At 34.6% G+C, this 18,542-nt stretch overlaps 1 protein-coding gene and 1 long non-coding RNA gene across 10 annotated transcripts; both read left to right on the forward strand.

Moving 5' to 3' along the window:
* The first annotated feature begins 3,005 nt into the window (after nt 1–3,005).
* On the forward strand, nt 3,006–10,451 carry LOC110908309 (purple acid phosphatase 22). Its single transcript, XM_022153226.2, has 4 exons — nt 3,006–3,205; nt 8,140–8,991; nt 9,080–9,168; nt 10,186–10,451. The coding sequence occupies exons 1-4, from the start codon at nt 3,050–3,052 to the stop codon at nt 10,412–10,414; spliced, it is 1,326 nt and encodes a 441-aa protein (XP_022008918.1). The 5' UTR covers nt 3,006–3,049; the 3' UTR covers nt 10,415–10,451.
* A 715-nt stretch (nt 10,452–11,166) lies between these two features.
* LOC110908308 lies at nt 11,167–17,230 on the forward strand. 9 transcript variants are annotated; one of them, XR_004879243.1, is made up of 13 exons: nt 11,167–11,417; nt 12,159–12,360; nt 12,524–12,574; nt 12,660–12,695; nt 12,787–12,934; nt 13,020–13,186; nt 13,971–14,142; nt 14,658–14,721; nt 14,811–15,310; nt 15,434–15,486; nt 15,575–15,624; nt 16,519–16,564; nt 16,759–17,230. It is a non-coding gene; the product is annotated as an uncharacterized LOC110908308 (long non-coding RNA). The 9 variants fall into 9 exon arrangements; XR_004879244.1 differs by having other exon boundaries at nt 11,168–11,417; nt 14,811–14,879; nt 15,148–15,486; XR_002574503.2 differs by having other exon boundaries at nt 11,170–11,417; nt 14,811–14,879.
* Nucleotides 17,231–18,542: the final 1,312 nt, after the last annotated feature.

Below are 18,542 nucleotides of genomic sequence, written 5' to 3' on the forward strand. Positions count from 1 at the left end.
CAAACATCTGAAGAGATCTAACATCTGTTCTATTACATGAAAAGTGTATTCTAAGCTAAGTAATGTAACATTGAGAAAGCCTCTGTTCTTCAAACTGTTGTTGGCTTGTAGATCTGTTTGGCCACAACAGATATTTGGTCTTCACAATTAGTGTTTTGCTTCATCTAGTATTTATTTCTTGATCAAGATGTCATGTTTTAGCTTTGGAATATTAACTGTTCTTTTGCAGAAAAGAAAAAAAAACAAATTCCATCTTTCACTTCTCACATTTTGTATGCTAAGCTCATTTGTACACTGACCTTCTAGAGAAAATGCCTCTAAGTGTGAAAATGGTGAGAAGGAATCCTGGTGCGACACGTGGCATAGGATCTAAGTATATAGAACTTGTGTATTTAAGACACGAAGAACAAAAAAACTGTAAATTGCAACTCAAATAAAATAAACACACAAGCAGGAAGATATATCAAAACTGTTTTATACTGAAATCTAAAGATTACAATGATTCTACAATCTTCCCCTCAGCTTGATCACTCACAAATCTGTTCGTACAAAAGATAATGTGATAAAGTGATGAAATAGATCCTAACAGGTGAAATCTATTTATACTAGTACAAAAGCCTTGTTTACAATCAGGTGACGTCAGTGACATCTAACATTCCTAACAGAAAAGATTCCATAGTTGTTAGCAAACATCTGAAGAGATCTAACATCTGTTCTATTACATGAAAAGTGTATTCTAAGCTAAGTAATGTAACATTGAGAAAGCCTCTGTTCTTCAAACTGTTGTTGGCTTGTAGATCTGTTTGGCCACAACAGATATTTGGTCTTCACAATTAGTGTTTTGCTTCATCTAGTATTTATTTCTTGATCAAGATGTCATGTTTTAGCTTTGGAATATTAACTGTTCTTTTGCAAGTCCAACAATCTCCCCATAGAATAGAAGATGCCAAAACGGATGTTTTTTAGATCATTTTTTATTTCTTATCAACTTCTCTCTGATTTGGCATTTGAATTAGTGCTCAATTTTTTTGTTAGAAAGAGTCACCTGGATCGATCCCTTTCAAGTGGAAGACTTATTAAGTCTTGCAGATCTACATCATTAAGCCCAAAGGAACTATTCAATGAGATCTTTTGCACTTCTCCGTTAGCTCTGACTATTTTCAATTTATTGCTAGTCCTATCAGACGCCCATTTTATAATTTTAGAGCTGGATGGATTTTTTGGGGCAGATGTTATTTGATGAGAGGGAATTTCTTTTCCTAAGGCTTGACCAAGTAGATCTTTTAGCTTTGCATCTAGATGCCCATATATTAATTCATTTATGATCTCTTCCTTTCTTAATTCATCTTCATACATCTTCATGTCTTCATAATTTCGCCTTTTGGGTACTGGGGGATATTTTGCTCTTAAAGCTTTAAGTTTCTTATAATTTTCTTTGATTGTTCGCTCGTCCCATCTGGCAATTGACTGCATAGAGCCAAAGTATGCAACTACCATCTCCTTCGTCATTCTTTTTAGCTAGAGAGCCTTCTTTCAGTTGGGTTTTTGCCTACTCTCCGGTTGGGATGAGCGGGTTTGGTATCAGGAATGAGCTTTATCTTCTCAATCCTCGTGATTTCTTCTAGAAGGGCTTCTGTAGATCATCTAGAGAATTGAGCTCTTGTTGCTCTGTAAGGCTTGTTCTTGATTTTGTATTCCTTAATGCTCTTTTGAGATTAGGGTCACTTACAGTACCTTGTGAAGACTGTTTGCTGACATCTTTGGCAAACTCTACTAATATGTTCACTTTAGTGAAGTCTTCGGATATAATTTAGTGAGCTTCTTTATCCTTTTTCCTTTATTTCTTTCTGTTGCAATCATTTCTGCCTGTTTAAGCTTTGTCTCTAAATATTCTTTGACATTTGTAGGCTTTGGGAGATCATGCAAAGAAGGGAAGGTGAGCTGGTTTGGGTCTTTTGTGGAATAGAAAGACTGTATCTCTTATGACACAGTTTCTAATTCCATGGGTATGAGTAGATGGTTATGGCAATGGTGGTTGATGCTAGAGATGTGATGGATGGTGCGGTGGTAGTCGTTGTTTTGATAGGTGATGCTTCAGGTGTTTCTTCATCATCATCTTGGATGACAAATTTTGCTTTTTCTAGATCTGGTTTGTGGTGTGGGTGTTTTTGTTGGTGGTAGTGGGATTTTTCTGGATGGTTTTCTAACAGTTGTCTAGGTGTGACTAGGGGTGCAAACGAGCCGAGCTACTCGCGAGCTACTCGAGCTCGACTCGAAAAAAAGCTCAAACGAGCCGAGCTTAAACGAGCTCGAGCTCGAGCCCGAGCCTAAAAAACAAGCTCGTTTAGTAAACGAGCCCGAGCCCGAGCCTTGCTTATCGAGCTCAAGCCGGCTCGCGAGCCTAAACGAGCTTTCTGTTTATATATTTTTTATTAATATATTAAACATATATTTATATAATAATAATTACCATTTATATAAATATAAAAAAAATAACTTAATTATATGTATAATAATAATTATAACTAATATAAATTAATTAATAAATACTAGACGAGTCGAGCCCGAGCGAGCTCGAGCTTGAAAAATTATCTTCGAGCCGAGCTCGAGCTTTAGAAATAAAGCTTGAATCGAGCCGAGCTCGAGCTCGAGCTTTCATATGTTAAACGAGCTCGAGCTCGAGCCTAGTCGAGCTCGGGCTCGGCTCGGCTCGTTTGCACCCCTAGGTGTGACCATGGCAAATTTGAATAAACCTTAGGGACGATTTTAGAAATTATATTGTGTGATTATTAAATTACGTTACATTTTTCATGCGCAATTAATAAAGATTTTTATGAGCCGTTCTGATTACAAATGATTTTCTGTGGAAAATTAAATAGAAAAAGAGAGAATATGTGTGTCATTAGATTGCTGAAAGCATATCCATAGAAAATATTGTCCCAGATTTGTAGTTTGCTTGACGCCACTGCAATCATATGATACGCAACTCTTTGCTTTGCTTTAAACACCCACTTTTGTAATCTAATGTTTGCCGCCTCCACACTTAAGCATGCAGAAGAAATTACTATTCGACTGCCACATCTTCCTGGTCTCGATCTTGTTTCTTGTATGGCCACACTATGCATCGGTGGTGAATTTGGTACGTCAACCACCACGGCCCATCGTTTTCACCCCTCATAATCGTCCAGAATCACATCCACAGCAGGTAGGTGGTATCTACGCCTATTTTTCTTTTCTTTTCTAGTTCATGGTATGGTAGTTATCTTCTTGTCTAAAAAACTTGTGACCCCAGCGGAGCTAGTCCCTTTTCCAAACAAGCTGAGCTAGAATAGAAGCTTGCTGGATTTCTAACCCAATACCATTTATAAATGAGGCCATTTTCCTGCAAAATTACATGATTATGATTTTTGTAAATTATGCATGATTGTAAACATGTGTTTTGAATAGATTTATGATTATTCAAAGAGTGAATTGCAAGTTTTGTCCTTTATCTTTAGGTCATTTTGCAAGTTTTGTCCTTTATGTTTAAATTTGACGAGTTTTGTCCTTTATGTTTGAAAATCAAGCAGGTTTTACCCTTTGGGGCAAAACGTGCTTGATTTTTAAGGACAAAACGTGCTTGATTTTTTAAACATAAAGGACAAAACGTGCTTGATTTTTAAACATAAAGGACAAAACGTGCTTGATTTTTAAGGCCCAAAGGGTAAAACGTGCTTGATTTTTAAACATAAAGGACAAAACTCGTCAAATTTAAACATAAAGGACAAAACTTGCAAAATGGCCTAAAGATAAAGGACAAAACTTGCAATTCACTCTTATTCAAATTAGATGCAGAGGAGGAGGATATATGAGTTTTCCACTTTTAAAAATAAAACTAGCCCATGTAACTAACATCTTCCATAAGCCCACTTGAAACCAACCTATTATTAGTTTAAATAATCAAATAAAAGTAAGTGATTTTAACCAGTTGACTCCATAATTAAAAAGTTTAATGCTCTGAATCCAGTAGCGTTTATTTTATAACGTTTTGAGTCCATGTGTTTTAGTGCTTTTAACCACTTGAGTTCATAATAAAAAAAAGCACAGGTGTTGTAAATCGGACTCAAAACGTTATAAAATGAGTGGTTAGGGAATCAGGGGTTAATATTTTTGATTTTGAACTCACGTGTTTAAAACCATAAAACACAGATAATCAAAAAATAATATACTCCTAATTTTAATTTAAACTAGGTTTTTTTTAAGTCGCGCGCTGTGACGAAACGGAGCAAATGATAATATAAAACGATAACGTAAAACAAATATTGTTTTAAATGAAGGTTGTTGTTTAGAAAGCCAAACTGTCCAATTGGTTCAGTTCTTCATCGTATCATTTTACGGTATTAAATAAATACTCTATTTTGAATACAAATTCGTTTTTAACATAATTTATGTTGGAATGTCGACAAAAACATTAAGCAAAACTACATACTTAGGGTTTAAAAAAATTAACGAACGTGAGTTATTGAAAATATATCAAATTAAATGATAAAAAATATGATTTAAGAAAAAGGAAAAAGATTTAAGAAAATTATTAACCTTGATAATAAAACAACCATAAAAAATCAAATATGCTTTGTGAAGATAATGGAAAAGAAAGCAATTAGAGAAGAGCTAAAATAATAAAATATTAGTGGAAAACTTTTTAAAAAGACACTGAAAGGAGCATGTATCAAGCTTGGGTGAAATTACCATGCAGTGGCGGACACAGGAAATTTTTCCTTGAGGTGCGGAATATTTTCAAAGATTTTAGGCCCCTAGCTGTATAAAAATACCGGTTCATAGAGGGTCGGGTCGGATCATGTAAGACAAAAGAATATCAAACTAAAATTTATAAATCATCAAAAACACGTCAAACGTCATTACAACTTACAAACGTATTTAAAATTGTGCCCTACAGGGTTTTTTTTTTTTTTTTTTTTTTTTGAAATATATCCAAAATATCATCTAAAGATACTAAACACGTCATAAGTTCATTACATTCTTACTCATTGTTCCTAACACATATAATTTGCTCCATAAGTTCATAAAACAACACTAAACACTTAAACAAAATAAACAATCATGTTCAACCATAGTCCATAACTTTCAATTATATATATAAACATTCAAGCCCTAATATTAAATGTTGATTACTTGTAACTAATCATTTAAACAAACAAAGCTATAAATAAAACAAGAAAATCATTTAACTACAAGTCTAGAACAACAAAAAAAAATCAAAAAAAAAAATATAAAAAGATTAAACCCTTACACATACGTAATATGGGTCGGTCCAACCGGAATTTTGGTTTTTCAGGTAAAAAAAGCCACCAGGTCGTGAGCAGTGGCGTCAAGGCGCTGGGAGTTTTTTTTGGGGCGGAATTTGGAAACGGAATGGGTGGATGGCTTTGGGTTATTTTATTTAGTTCAAATTTCTTTAGGTTGGGTTTGGGCTTGTGTTAATAAAAATTGATTGCAGATTGGACTTTGATTGAGTTAAATAATTAAGTGAATAAGTGGTTAATAATTACTTTTTTTTCTAAGTGGGGCGGTTGAAAATTTTCAAGGGGTGCGGCAGAAAAATTCCAAGGGGTGCGGTCGAGATTTCCAGCGAAAAATAACACTAAAAAATATTTTTTCATGGGGTGCGCCCACCCACCCTTGGCTTAGGGTGGGTACGCCCCTGTTACCATGTAATATTTGCATTAACCACCAGACCACCAAAACTTTTTCATACCATCTCTATCTCTCTTCATTATATATAAAAGAAATTACATAAGAAATTACATAACTAATGAAAGCACTATTCATCAGCCTTGACCACTAATATATATATATATATAATGAGTCCGACTCTTCAACCTTAGTTATTTCTTCCTTTCTTTTCACAAGGCACCCCTAGAAAATTTAATTCTATTTTTAATATATAGGCCCAAAAGTAGGTACATGTATCAAATATACTTGGTACGGTACGGTTTGGTAATAATCGGTACTGGTACGACACCGGTAATTGAGGGTAAAAACCGGTGAATATCGGTGTCGAACAGGTACCGAAAATACACCTGATTTGGTAAATTTGATATCGGTACCAGTACTTAATACCATTTGCTCATAATTATTATTATTATCATATAGTAATAGGTTATTATAATATTATAAAACTACTGTTCATTCATTTGTATTATTATCATATAACTAGTTGATTTTTCGCCCGCGCGTTGCGGCGGGGACTCAATGACTGCAAACCGTGTGTCAGTAACGGCGAACAGATACCGAATATCGAAACATAAATAAAAATGTAGAGAAAAGGATAGTCACTCCGTCCTAAAAAACGATTTTAAATAACCTAATATATAAGAATAGGACTCACAAGTCCTACACGTTGGAAATTCGTTTGTTTTCAGTTCAGTTATTACGGTGCCAACACGTTAAAATATGGATGAGCTCGGTACTGGTAACGGTACCGAAAGTACCGATCCGGAAAATCATCGAAGTTAGGTACCGACACCGAAAATGCTTGGTATAATACGGTATGGTATTTGAAGGTAAAAACAATAAATATAACTATGGTGTTAGATCGGTGTCGAACCAAAAGTAACGATTCTTAAAATGCCAAAGGTGGGGACCAAATTGGTACCGAAAATGATTTAGTATACTAAATTTGGTACAGTAAATTTGGTACCGATACGATACCGGTTTGATTACAGGATTTGATACGATTTGCTCATCAATAATCTAAATATCCAAGTTAATTTTACATGCTACAATTCATTCATTACAGAAAAAGACAAAAAAAATAAAGCAAAATAATTTGTTGTGTATATAAAAGCTCATTCAAACGAAATATAGTTTACTTACTGTGTGTATGAAAAGTAATATAAACGGTGCAATTACTTGCATTGCTATGTTGCTACAGGATTTGATGAGCTCGGTACCAACCGGTAAGGAAAATACCATTACCGAAATCCCCAAAAGTGGGTACCGGTACCGAATATACCTGGTACGGTGCGTCTCAGTATACGACACTGACATTTGAGGGTAAAAACCGATGAATACCGGTGCTGAACTGGTACCGAAAATACACCCAATTTGATAAGTTTGATATCAATACTGGTACCCGAGTAATATATTCATTAAATGAACTTACTGTTCATTTCATTTGTTTTTTTAATATAAGGGTAATATAAGGGTAATAATAATAATAATAATAATAATAATAATAATAATAATAATAATAATAATAATAATAATAATAATAATAATTATCTATATATTAAAATCCAAAGGAAATGAAAAGTAACTTTTATATATTATATTGTAATAAAATATTATAATAATTGTTATTCTCTTTACTTTTTAAGTTTAATAAGTTTGGTGTCAACCGATACTTGTATTGAAAATATCGGTTCAACGCTAAAAGTCGGTATCCGATTGAGTTTGATAGTGTTTTAGTTCGAGAAATTTGGTACTCCTGCCCAGTACCATTTCCTCATCCTTGATCACGGGTACCGTACGAACAACAACGGTCACCTTTTTTTTAGTTTCAGGGATATGGATGAGCTTGGTGCCAACTGATACCCCAGTTACGGTATCGGTATATGAATGTAAAAACCGGTAGCGAACCGATACCAGGAACGCCAAACGTCAGTACCGAACTGGTACTTAGGATCTTTCGGTTCAGGAAATTCGGTACCGGTACCCATTACTATTTGCTCATCTCTGACTACGAGTTTCTACCGAACAACATCATTACCATACAACTTTTTAGTTGATTTTCTTTCGGTTATTTTTTAGTGTTTTTCTTTTCTACATTTTCTTTTTATTCTTGTCAGCGGTTTCGTGTGCAACGCTTGTATTGATTTCAAACAAATATAAACACAGACTAAATAACAAAATAAGTTCGCTGCAACGCGTCGACAGTTTTTATAACTAGTTTTATAAATTTACAAAGATATAATAAAAAGGCAAACGAGTGTTGCCAAATAAACTTTCAAACAAACTAAAATTAACAAATGGATGATAACATATCCGAATGACTAGCAATCCAAATTGGGTTGGCCTACAACCAAAAATCATGACAAGGCCTGGTCATTTACGCAATCGTGGTTTTAATGTTTGTAGGTACATGTGTCGTTGGTCGGAAAGAATTATATGAAGGTTTCATGGGTGACCGACGAAAGTCGTGTGCCCTCTACTGTCGACTACGGAACAACTCCCGGGAAATATGACTCGTCCGGCACCGGAGAACACACGTCGTACCGCTATTTCTTCTATACTTCTGGAAAAATCCACCATGTCACAATTGGACCACTACTACCCGCCACCACATATTACTACCGGTGCGGTGGTTCCGGCCCAGAGTTTAACTTCCGTACACCACCTGCTAACTTTCCCATTGAGTTTGCAGTTGCAGGTGACCTTGGACAAACCGGATGGACGGCCACAACCTTGAATCATATGAATGCAACAAACTATGATGTTCTACTCCTCCCTGGTGATCTATCTTATGCGGATACACAACAACCACTTTGGGACTCATTTGGACGTTTGGTGGAGCCATATGCTAGCCGTAGGCCATGGATGGTGACCCAAGGGAACCATGAACAAGAAACTTTTCCAATCATCTACCCAAATGGGTTCAAAGCCTACAACACTCGTTGGCCCATGCCATACGAACTAAGTGGATCAAAATCAAACCTCTATTACTCATTTGATGTAGTGGGAACTCACATTATTATGTTGGGCTCATATGCGGATTTTTCTGATCAATATAAGTGGTTGGCTAATGATGTCGCTAGAATTGATCGATCGCAAACACCATGGGTTGTCGTGATCATCCATGCCCCGTGGTATAATTCGAATTTGGCTCATCAAGGAGAAGGTGAAAGCATGAGGGTGGCAATGGAGGAAATGTTGTATAACTCCCGTGTCGACATAGTTTTTGCTGGCCATGTTCACGCATACGAACGCTTTGTAAGCCATGCATCCATCTCTTAATTTCATTTTGTTTATAATTGTAACACAAGGCAGTTGTGAAAAAAGGGCTTGTTAATTTTTACAGACAAGGATTTATGACAACAATGCTGATCCATGTGGTCCCATACACATAACAATTGGAGATGGAGGGAATAGAGAAGGCCTCGCCATGTTGTAAGTTACCTAAGATTAAAATATAGGAACTGAAAATTAGGGCAAATTGTTGCTTTTGAATATGTTATCAAGTATTGAAATTTATCATTCTAATTAAATTCACAACATACTATCTTGATAATAAAAACAACTTTTTTAACTTCTTATAAAAAGAAAACCACATGTAGTGTAGATCCCTAATACAAAACTTAACCTAAATAAAAATAGGGATATGCAATCAAATCCCAAATCGAAACCCCCAGCTGCCTGAAATTGCTTAAAGAAATCAACAAATCATTCTCAAACCTTCCCTTTCATCGTTGATTTTGCCACGCAATCTCTTTCCTAAGCTCTTTTTTCACTAATTTTCATTATTTTTTCCCAAATCATACAAGTCAAGGTTTACACTAATTTTTTTTCCCAAAAATTAGTGTAAACCTTGGATGATTTGGAAAAAAAAATGAAAATTAGTGAAAAACTACCAAAAGGAACCCAGTGAAAATTAGTTTAAAACCTTCAGATTGTTTTATGAACAGATCTTTCTGCAAGTCAACGGTAAGGAAGTTGTTTTGACGACCATTTGATGTAGTCCTAAATCATAATGAGTGACTAAGGCCATAACGATCCTTAAAGAATCCTTTCGAGAGACGGGAGAAAAGGTCTCTTGATAGTCAATTCCCTCCTTTTAAGAATAGCCCTTTGTAACCAATATTTTGTTACAACGTTTAACATTTCCATTCAGATCTAGTTTTATTTTGAAGACCCATTTACATCCTACGGATTTAACATCGTTGAAGATAAATATTTATTCATACCAATATTTCGTATTTCGCAATAAAGTATTACATTTAGAATTTAGGGTGTTACCAAGTATAATATTTGTAGGAATCAAATATGTCAATTTGTAACACTAGTGTCAAATGTCAATAAATTTCGAGAAGAAGGAAATGCTATTTGGTTATTGTTATTTTCTAGTATTTGTGTTTGACCCACCTACTTACAATTAATTTTGAGACTTCTTTTTTTGGATGTTTGAAGATACAAAGAGCCTAAGCCTTCATTGTCAATATTTCGGGAATCAAGCTTTGGACATGGTCGATTGAGGATATTGAACAACACACACGCTCATTGGTCATGGCATCGTAACAATGACACCACCGCAGTTGTAGCAGATGAAATTTGGTTTCAAAGTTTGAGTTCATCTCCATCATGTATCCCAAAAATAGAACCAAATGTACAGCTAACACAAGTAAATGATGAGCTTTGACTGAATTCTTTGATGCCTAAGTTCTTGTTTGAAGATACATTAGATTTATTTTCACGTCGTTGCTTTTTTTTAACGGCTAATGTACACAACACTTAATCACTACAATTACATCAAATAATCATTTTGTTTGGGATTTAACCCAAGACCTTCTATTACGGCTATACGGTGTAAGAGGCTTGAAAGAAAGGGCATGAAGCGGCACGTGGCAGCCATGTCAGCGGGTTGGCGTTTTTAAAACTAGCACGGGTGGAGGCTTGAAAGTGGCGTTTCAAAAAAAAAAATTAAAATTCAACCAACCAATCAAAACAAACACAAAAACCACCCACCAATCACCTGCCTCCATGTTACATTCCCCTCCCCCCCCCCCCCCTCAATTGAGAAACCCACGCCATTAGCCCCACGGCCCCGCACGCGTCAGTGTTCCGGCATAGAGGAGGCTTTCACACCATTTTCACTCCTCCACACCGTATGATCTAAGAGATGGAGCTTCTACCAAATGAATTAGCCCAACATTGGCAATTATTCAATAAACTAATTAACTTTATCCACAAAAACTTTTATAAAAGTAGTGAGCAGCGCACCGACTTCTAATAAGACCTGGAAGAATGAAATGTAAATTAAAAAATTAGGTCATAACAGTATATCTATCTATTATACTAAATGAATTCTCTTAAGCCACAAGATTTATTCTTAGCCAATCATTTTGATGATGTGGCATTGCTCTAAAGACTGAGAATTCATCACTAGGCGGCAATTACATTTCCTTCAATCTCCTTTCTTTGAGATTTCTTTTCAAAACGTATTCATTCAATGTCATTGAATACACCAAAACCTTTCACCGCCTTCTCTCTTCAATTATTACGAATACCTAAATTTTTCCATATTTCAATGGATTTTCTCATTCAAGCTACATATATAGATTTCACTTCTGCATCTTCTAAATCTGCGTCGTCCTTTTCTTCAATCTATATCGGATTTTCTTTGTTCATCCATCTCGAAATCTGTAAGTTTAGATTGTTAAATTCTTTGTTTAATCATTCTTTATTTTTTCCGAATTTGATTTGCTTTTTGAAATAGTATTTTTCTGTTGTAGAAACCCTAATTCCGATTGTCATTGTAAATCTGTTGTTTATGTTTATTTACTTTATGTTTTTTTGTATAGATTTTGATGCTTAATAATAGCCCTAAACCGATTGTAAACGAAATCCTAAACCTGGTTGTTATGTAGAAACCCTAAGTCCGTTTGAAATTCCAGATCTGATGTTTATGTTTATTAACATTGTTTTTTTGTTATTGAATTCGATGTTTACTCATATTCCTAAATCCGATTGTATTGTTGACTCGAACACTAGAGTTTTTTTTGTCTTTCGTTAATTAGCGTCTTTTGATTTGTATTTAGTTTGCTAGGGTTCTTAATATCTAAATACAATACTTGAATATATTGTATTGATTTATTGATTGACTCGAACACTAGAGTTTTTTTTTTCCGGAAAATATTTTGTTAATCGGTGTCTTCCAATTTGGAGTTAGTTTAATAAGGTTTCGAAAACTGAAGACGGTAAACTGGACAATGTTAATCGAGAGCAAACAATCCTTTCGATTTCACTATATTGTTATTAGGTTAAGATGCTGGTTTATAAAATGTTGTACTGGACATAAATTGGAGTGTTTATCGAGTTCTTTAATTTTTTTTTCAGTTGGATGGGAACAGGTTATCGATTAATAGATCTTTTTGTTTTGCCAGAGTTGAGATTTGTAGTGCGAATGGCATCGGTATCCAGTCAGCCTTAGTTTTGGTACACAGACTCCATCGAAGGCTCTTAAACTGAGGAACTTGCCTAGGGAGTGTATTGAAGAAGAATTAATTGAACTTGGGAAGTTGTTTATTAAAGTTATGAACATACATGTAATGTTGGAGCGAACAGAATTCAAGCCTTTATTGATTTGTGAGTGTTACTGTTTTTCGAATCCATAAACTTATAGTTCATCTAATTGAACTTTCTATTATTCGAATCTATAAAGTTGTGTGATTCAGATTAGGGTATATTCGTTGATATATTGTGAAGTTAAATTGTCTAATGTTGTGTGATATTTGATTTTGTGAGCAAGATCTTTTTATCAACGATTTGGCAATTCTTCTTTTGATCAACACTATGTAAGGTAATTTTCTCGATTGTTTCTTAATAATCGGTAATCTTGTGTCTTCTATCCATGGAATTTTTTAACGAGTCGTTTTAAGGTGTAGTACAAGATGGGCCCGATGGAACATTGGCAAAGATAGGTAATACTTACCTTCATTTTAATACAACATATTGTGGTTGCATCTTTAGTTCTCTCTATATTTTATCTAAAATGTGTGTGGACATTTTTAGGCATCTTGATCACCGAAAGAGGCTTATAATTGCAATGGATGTGGCATTTGGAATGGAGTATTTGCACTCCAAGAACATTGTGCATTTTGATTTGAAATGTGACAATCTTCTTGTGAATATGAAGGATTCTTCACACCCTATATGCAAGGTTATCATATGAAAATTATGTATTTGGTTGGGTGGTTTTTTTTTTTTTTTTTTGTGTATTGTTGAATGACATTATGATTACACAGGTAGGTGACTTTGGACTATCAAAAATCAAGAGGAACACTTAGGTTTCAGGTGGAGTTAGGGGAACCCTGCTGTGGATGGCTCCCGAGCTACTGAATGGGAGATTCTTACTTGTGAAGAGCCGTACGCCATCCTGCACTATTCGTAAATGCCGGTGCGATTGTTCAAGGTTGTTTCTTGATTCCAAATTCTCCATTCTATCCTAATCGTTCATTTATGTATAGAGTTGCTAAAGTAATCCGGTTTGAGTCTGTGAAGCATCACAGGATTCTGTCTTATTTTGTTTACCCCATCTTTCATGTATATTTCCTTTGAAAAACACTAATATTTGATTTAAAGATAGAAGATTGGGCGTGTCAGGTGGGCTCAGTAACTACATAATGGGAGGGGTTAAAATGGGTAATTCTATGTACAACTTGAAACGGGTCTGGCTGGGTCGACCTGAAATACATTTTGTCTATAGTTCGTAACTTCTTTTTTAATAAATGGCTACTTGCTAAATACGATAACAAATGGCTACATGCTAACTTCTTTTTTTAATAAACTTAAATGTCAAACAACTTAATATACCGTATAAAGAATAAAGAATTACATAAGCAAGAGCTGCAGGAAACATTGACACAGCGTGAACTCCTGTAGTTGGTACCATTTAGTTTACTTTAAAACCTTTTAAAACAATATAATTAGGGTGATGATGATTACAGGATATAGAACGTGAAAAAAAACGCACGTTTGGAACTAGAAAAGGCAGCTTTTCAATTCTATTTTTAGCAAAATAAGATATACAGGGAGAAATTTACATCTGAGAATGGTAAAGTAGCTATTAATGTGTAAAAAATGGTATATGTGTTTAGATTCGTTTCTCTTTTGGATTTTTTTTATAATGTTGACTTTTCATATTGTTGTTGTTGATATTTCAATCATCACTAATTGTATAACCATTGTTGGCTCAGGTTTAGTTGAGTCAAGTGCTTGGGTTTTCTTGTGGCCATTTTCTCCATAAATGTGGGTCGTCACCACGGTTTTCTTCGTCATAATTGGAATTGTGATACGAATACAGGAACACACGTGGAATGAAGAATCTAGGGGTCCACCATAGCAACATGAGGTCCCTATCTTCTTCTGGTGAGTAGACTAGATCTTAATATAGTTTGTTTTTTTTATTGAGGTGGCAATGTGGGTGCGCTGCCTAAATTAGTTTGGGTTGGAACTAAGACTGTGGGGTATGGTGGGCTTGGGTTGGGGCATGGGTTGGGGCATTTGTTGACACGTGGAATGGGAAAAAATGGAAAAAAAACTCACGCCCATGGGGTATGGTGGGGCTTGAGTTGGGAGCTTGGGTTGGGGGCATGAGTTGACACATAGCCATTGAGAGCCTGCCATGTCACCTTGCTAGCCCGCCCCACGCCCGGCTTCAAACCCACGAAAAAGGGGCCACGCCCAAACCCATGCCCACCCGGGGTGGTGGCTTGAGCGTTTTCAGCCCACCCACGCCCAAACCCCCGCCCCATACCCCGCAGTCTAAGCCTGGAAAAGCGGCGGGTAACGGGTCAAAATATTTTTAGACAAATGGGTCATTTTAGAAAGAAAAAAATAAGTATTCTATGCGCTTGCTTTCCACTTCAATCTCTATTGTGCAGAAACATGCAATAATCTTGGAGTCCGAGACAAGACAACCTTGATAAAGCCTTAGAGTGTTATCAGGTAAACATTGCAGGTATTTGTGTCAGATGTCTAATACATGATCTAATTCTGATTTTTCTTTTTTTTTCTTATTGTTTTCTCCCTTGAAGTGGTCTTTGTCAACTAAACCCAATTTCTCTCAATCGTTAAACAACTTTGGTGTAGTCTACATAGTGCAGGTACAATTACATCTATCAGTATCTAATAAAGCAATATGATTCATCTATTACTAGATTGCAATTTAAATAAATATACAAGGTAAAAAGGATGTTACTGGTAGATAGATAGAGAAAGCAATTGTGGTAGAAACCCACTTATGCAAAAGCTTACAATAATTTAGGTTTGTTTCAACATAAGTATACACTAAAATCATCAACTATTTAGACTGCACTGGGGGAGACCTTTTAAATTTGGCTCAATTGAAATAATAACCTATTGGTTCTGTAGGTCCGCTTTGTTTATGTTATATACAAAATGCAACTGGTGAACAGTACCAGCTCGAATGAGTGCTATATAGGATACATATATACTATATTAAAGAATCCAACCAAAGAATGGATTTTGTCCACTGGTAGCGCGTCTTTTATATTCTTGATAACGAAAAAAATATGTAAGTAAGCTTTGATGTTTAAGTATCTTTTTAAGTTCAAGACTTTTAACTGTATTATAAGTATGCTTTATATATCGCTTCATGTTCATCAACTCACCTTTATTGGTATGATGATGGGGTTAGACTAAATGCTTAAGAATGCTCCAATGTTCAAATGTTTAGAAGCTTGAATTAAGGTATAGTTTAACTCCTTCAATGCGTCGTGTGTGAATGTTTTTAGATTAGAATATAACTCTAAGTCATTTTTTTTCTTGAAATGGAAAGGTTGAGCACTTGGTGTTGGTCGGGGCCACGCTATTGATATGCGAGCTCGGGTAAGTACTACAATGTTTTTTTTTTTTAAATAAACAATATCATTCCACGCGAAAAAGAGCAATTACAAAGCAATGGCAGGTAGTCGGGCAACAAGTTGCGCCGCCACCCCCTTTTGAATAGAGGTTGAGCATGTAACATTCACACGAGTTTTACTGAAACGGGTTCAAATTCAAACTGACCAGTTCGGTTTTGATTGGTTGAGCATGTAACATTCACACGAATATTAAAATTTTTTAACTTAAATTGTCAAAGATTAAAATTGTAGGGTAAATTGTCAAAGATTAAAACTTTAGGGTTAAAAAGGAAACAAATATTAGAAGTTTAAACTTAAATTGTCAAACTTTAAAACTTTAAGGTTAAAAAGGAAAATTTATATTTTTTTTTGAAAGACTCCCAAAGTCAATTGTACAAGTATCATTTGCACAAATAAGTTGCTTATTAATAAGGTTATAATATAATAATACAAAGTAAATCAAAACAAAAGTACACAGGTCTTCAAATAAGAGTTTGGATTTGATGAGCTAAAGGAAGTTAAGAAAGAGAAGACACCTACTGATCCTAAAATTTTACATGAGAATAGATCTTTTTTGACAAAAACAGTGTAAATTAAAAAGATATAGCAATTAAAGATCAGAGTAATATAATAACCTTCTATGCATTTATACTTTTGTCTTTGCCATTGTGTCATGTTAGGAGTTATCTTATTGATAGTTATAATTACTTGAAGAGTGAAAGTGAATCTCACAATTTTTTGCATGAATAAGGCCTCTATTCCTACTATTGTACATCAATAGCGGGGTTTGTATAGGCTTTTGTTGCTTACGATGATTTAAAATTTTCCGAGTTAAGGCATGTGACAAATGAACTGTTTTTTTTTTATTTTGCACTTGAAGAATTCCGACGTTTAGAAGACTTTTGCAGCACTTAACAGCAACATGGGTTAGCGTTTTTACACTTTATCCCACTTTTTAATGAATTTTGGTTACTTGACGCGAAATCTTTATTGTTTTTTTTTTTATTTTTTACATTGCTTGCACATGTTTAGTATTATATCTAAAATGTAAATATTAAATTTTTTTGAGGCCTTTATCTGATATTAATGATGGTCTGTAACTCTGTATCTCATGTTATAGCCTAGGTATATTCAAGCATTGATGGGCAAAGCAAAAGCGCATGAGCGAGAACCTTAGATAATATTTATCTTTTCATTAAAGAGGGCGGCTAGAGGGTCCATTAGAAATCAAATTGATGTGCTGTCTGTTTAAACTAAAGCTCTTCTTGATCCGCTCAATGGTTTGCCCAAGTAAGAAGAAATTTTATATTTAATATGTTAACTAAAGGGAATTTTCTGGGTACGGATTGACACCCATATTTAGTATCACTACAAGAAATACTACTTTTAGCAGCGACATCTAAAAAGTCGCCGCTAAAGGTCTTGATCCTTGACACCCACATTTAACATCATCTGGGCCGTTGATTGATGTTAGATCAAATGGACAGGGAATAAAACAACAATAGACTCTCCTCTTTCATTTAACATCATCTGGGCCATTGATTCATGTACCCAAACATGTTTTAACATAATAAGTTGTTTTTCTTTCCGAATTGTGTTCTTAATGTTCAACTTCAGATTTCTATATGTCCATGCGTGTTGTATGGTTATGATCAGTTTAAACGAATTTTAGGCACAAAAAATAAAAAACAAATCATTTCCCAACATCGCGAAATTCGCGGGTATTTATTGTAATTTTTAAAGGGGTTGAGATCGATTATTACTTTGACCAGTTTAATATGTTTTGGATCAACAATGGAGATTAAGAGCAAGTAAATTTTCAGGGACTCGAATAAACACATGGATGACACACAAAATACACACACTTATATATGGCGTACATAAAAACCTATTTGTAGGTGGGGTTTGGCAGGATTTATATATGCTGAAACTGCCAGCTTTCTAATAATCACCATTGATCCACCACGCCGTTCTGACTTGATCCATATATTAAAAATCCTACGATAATTACATTTCGGTCATTTCAAAATTTTAGGTAAAGACTTAAAAATAATATAATAGAAATAAGTAAAGGAACATTTCTTTCATTTCAAATTTTATGTCAACATTGTTAAAGATTATATAATTAACTTTGAGTAATCCGCGAAACTCACAGGTTCTTAAACTATATTTACACATATATAACATATATTAAAAAAAATTTCTAAATAGTTCATATAACATATATTTGATTATTTATATTTTCTATTAGGTTAAATTAAAAAAAAGTTAAACTGAGATAACTCTATTAGTTTACAGGGCAACCCAAAATCTAAGTGGGTGCCTTCTTCGTTAACTGGTCGTATGTTTCGCAATGACAGTCAACAAAAGTAAAAGGTAGTCACTTTCTAGAGTTGGTTTGTACTTGAAACAACCCGTCCTCTCTCATGGTCAATTATATGTTGCTTTATCAAGGGTAAAAACATGAGGTGGAGTGAAAATACCAATACTTTACAAAGAAAAACCTACAGATAAAACAAATAATGTGGTTTATAAAAAGATTTTCAACGAATTGTGATCGTTGCATATTCATCTATTTCAATTTGTCGTTGTAATCTAATATATTCGTTTGTGTTTTAACGTGTATAAAAGTATAATATTTAATGTCAGCAGTAGTAATGAAGAAATTTCTTTTACCAACCCGTGTAACACACGGGTCCTTAGGCTTTCGAAAATAAAAAAAAGTCATCTCCTTGTAAAATTTAACGTTAAGAAACACAGACACTACATCCACCTAGTCCTGCGTGGTTTGAATAAATGTATAATATATATTGTAAATATAATTTTATGAGTAATAATGTGTTTCTTTTAAGGTCGTATTATTGACACACCTTGAAAAATTAAATCGATACCTTTAATACGCAT

This window comes from Helianthus annuus, chromosome 14 (genome assembly GCF_002127325.2).
Source record: "Helianthus annuus cultivar XRQ/B chromosome 14, HanXRQr2.0-SUNRISE, whole genome shotgun sequence".
Classification (NCBI taxonomy): domain Eukaryota; kingdom Viridiplantae; phylum Streptophyta; class Magnoliopsida; order Asterales; family Asteraceae; genus Helianthus; species Helianthus annuus.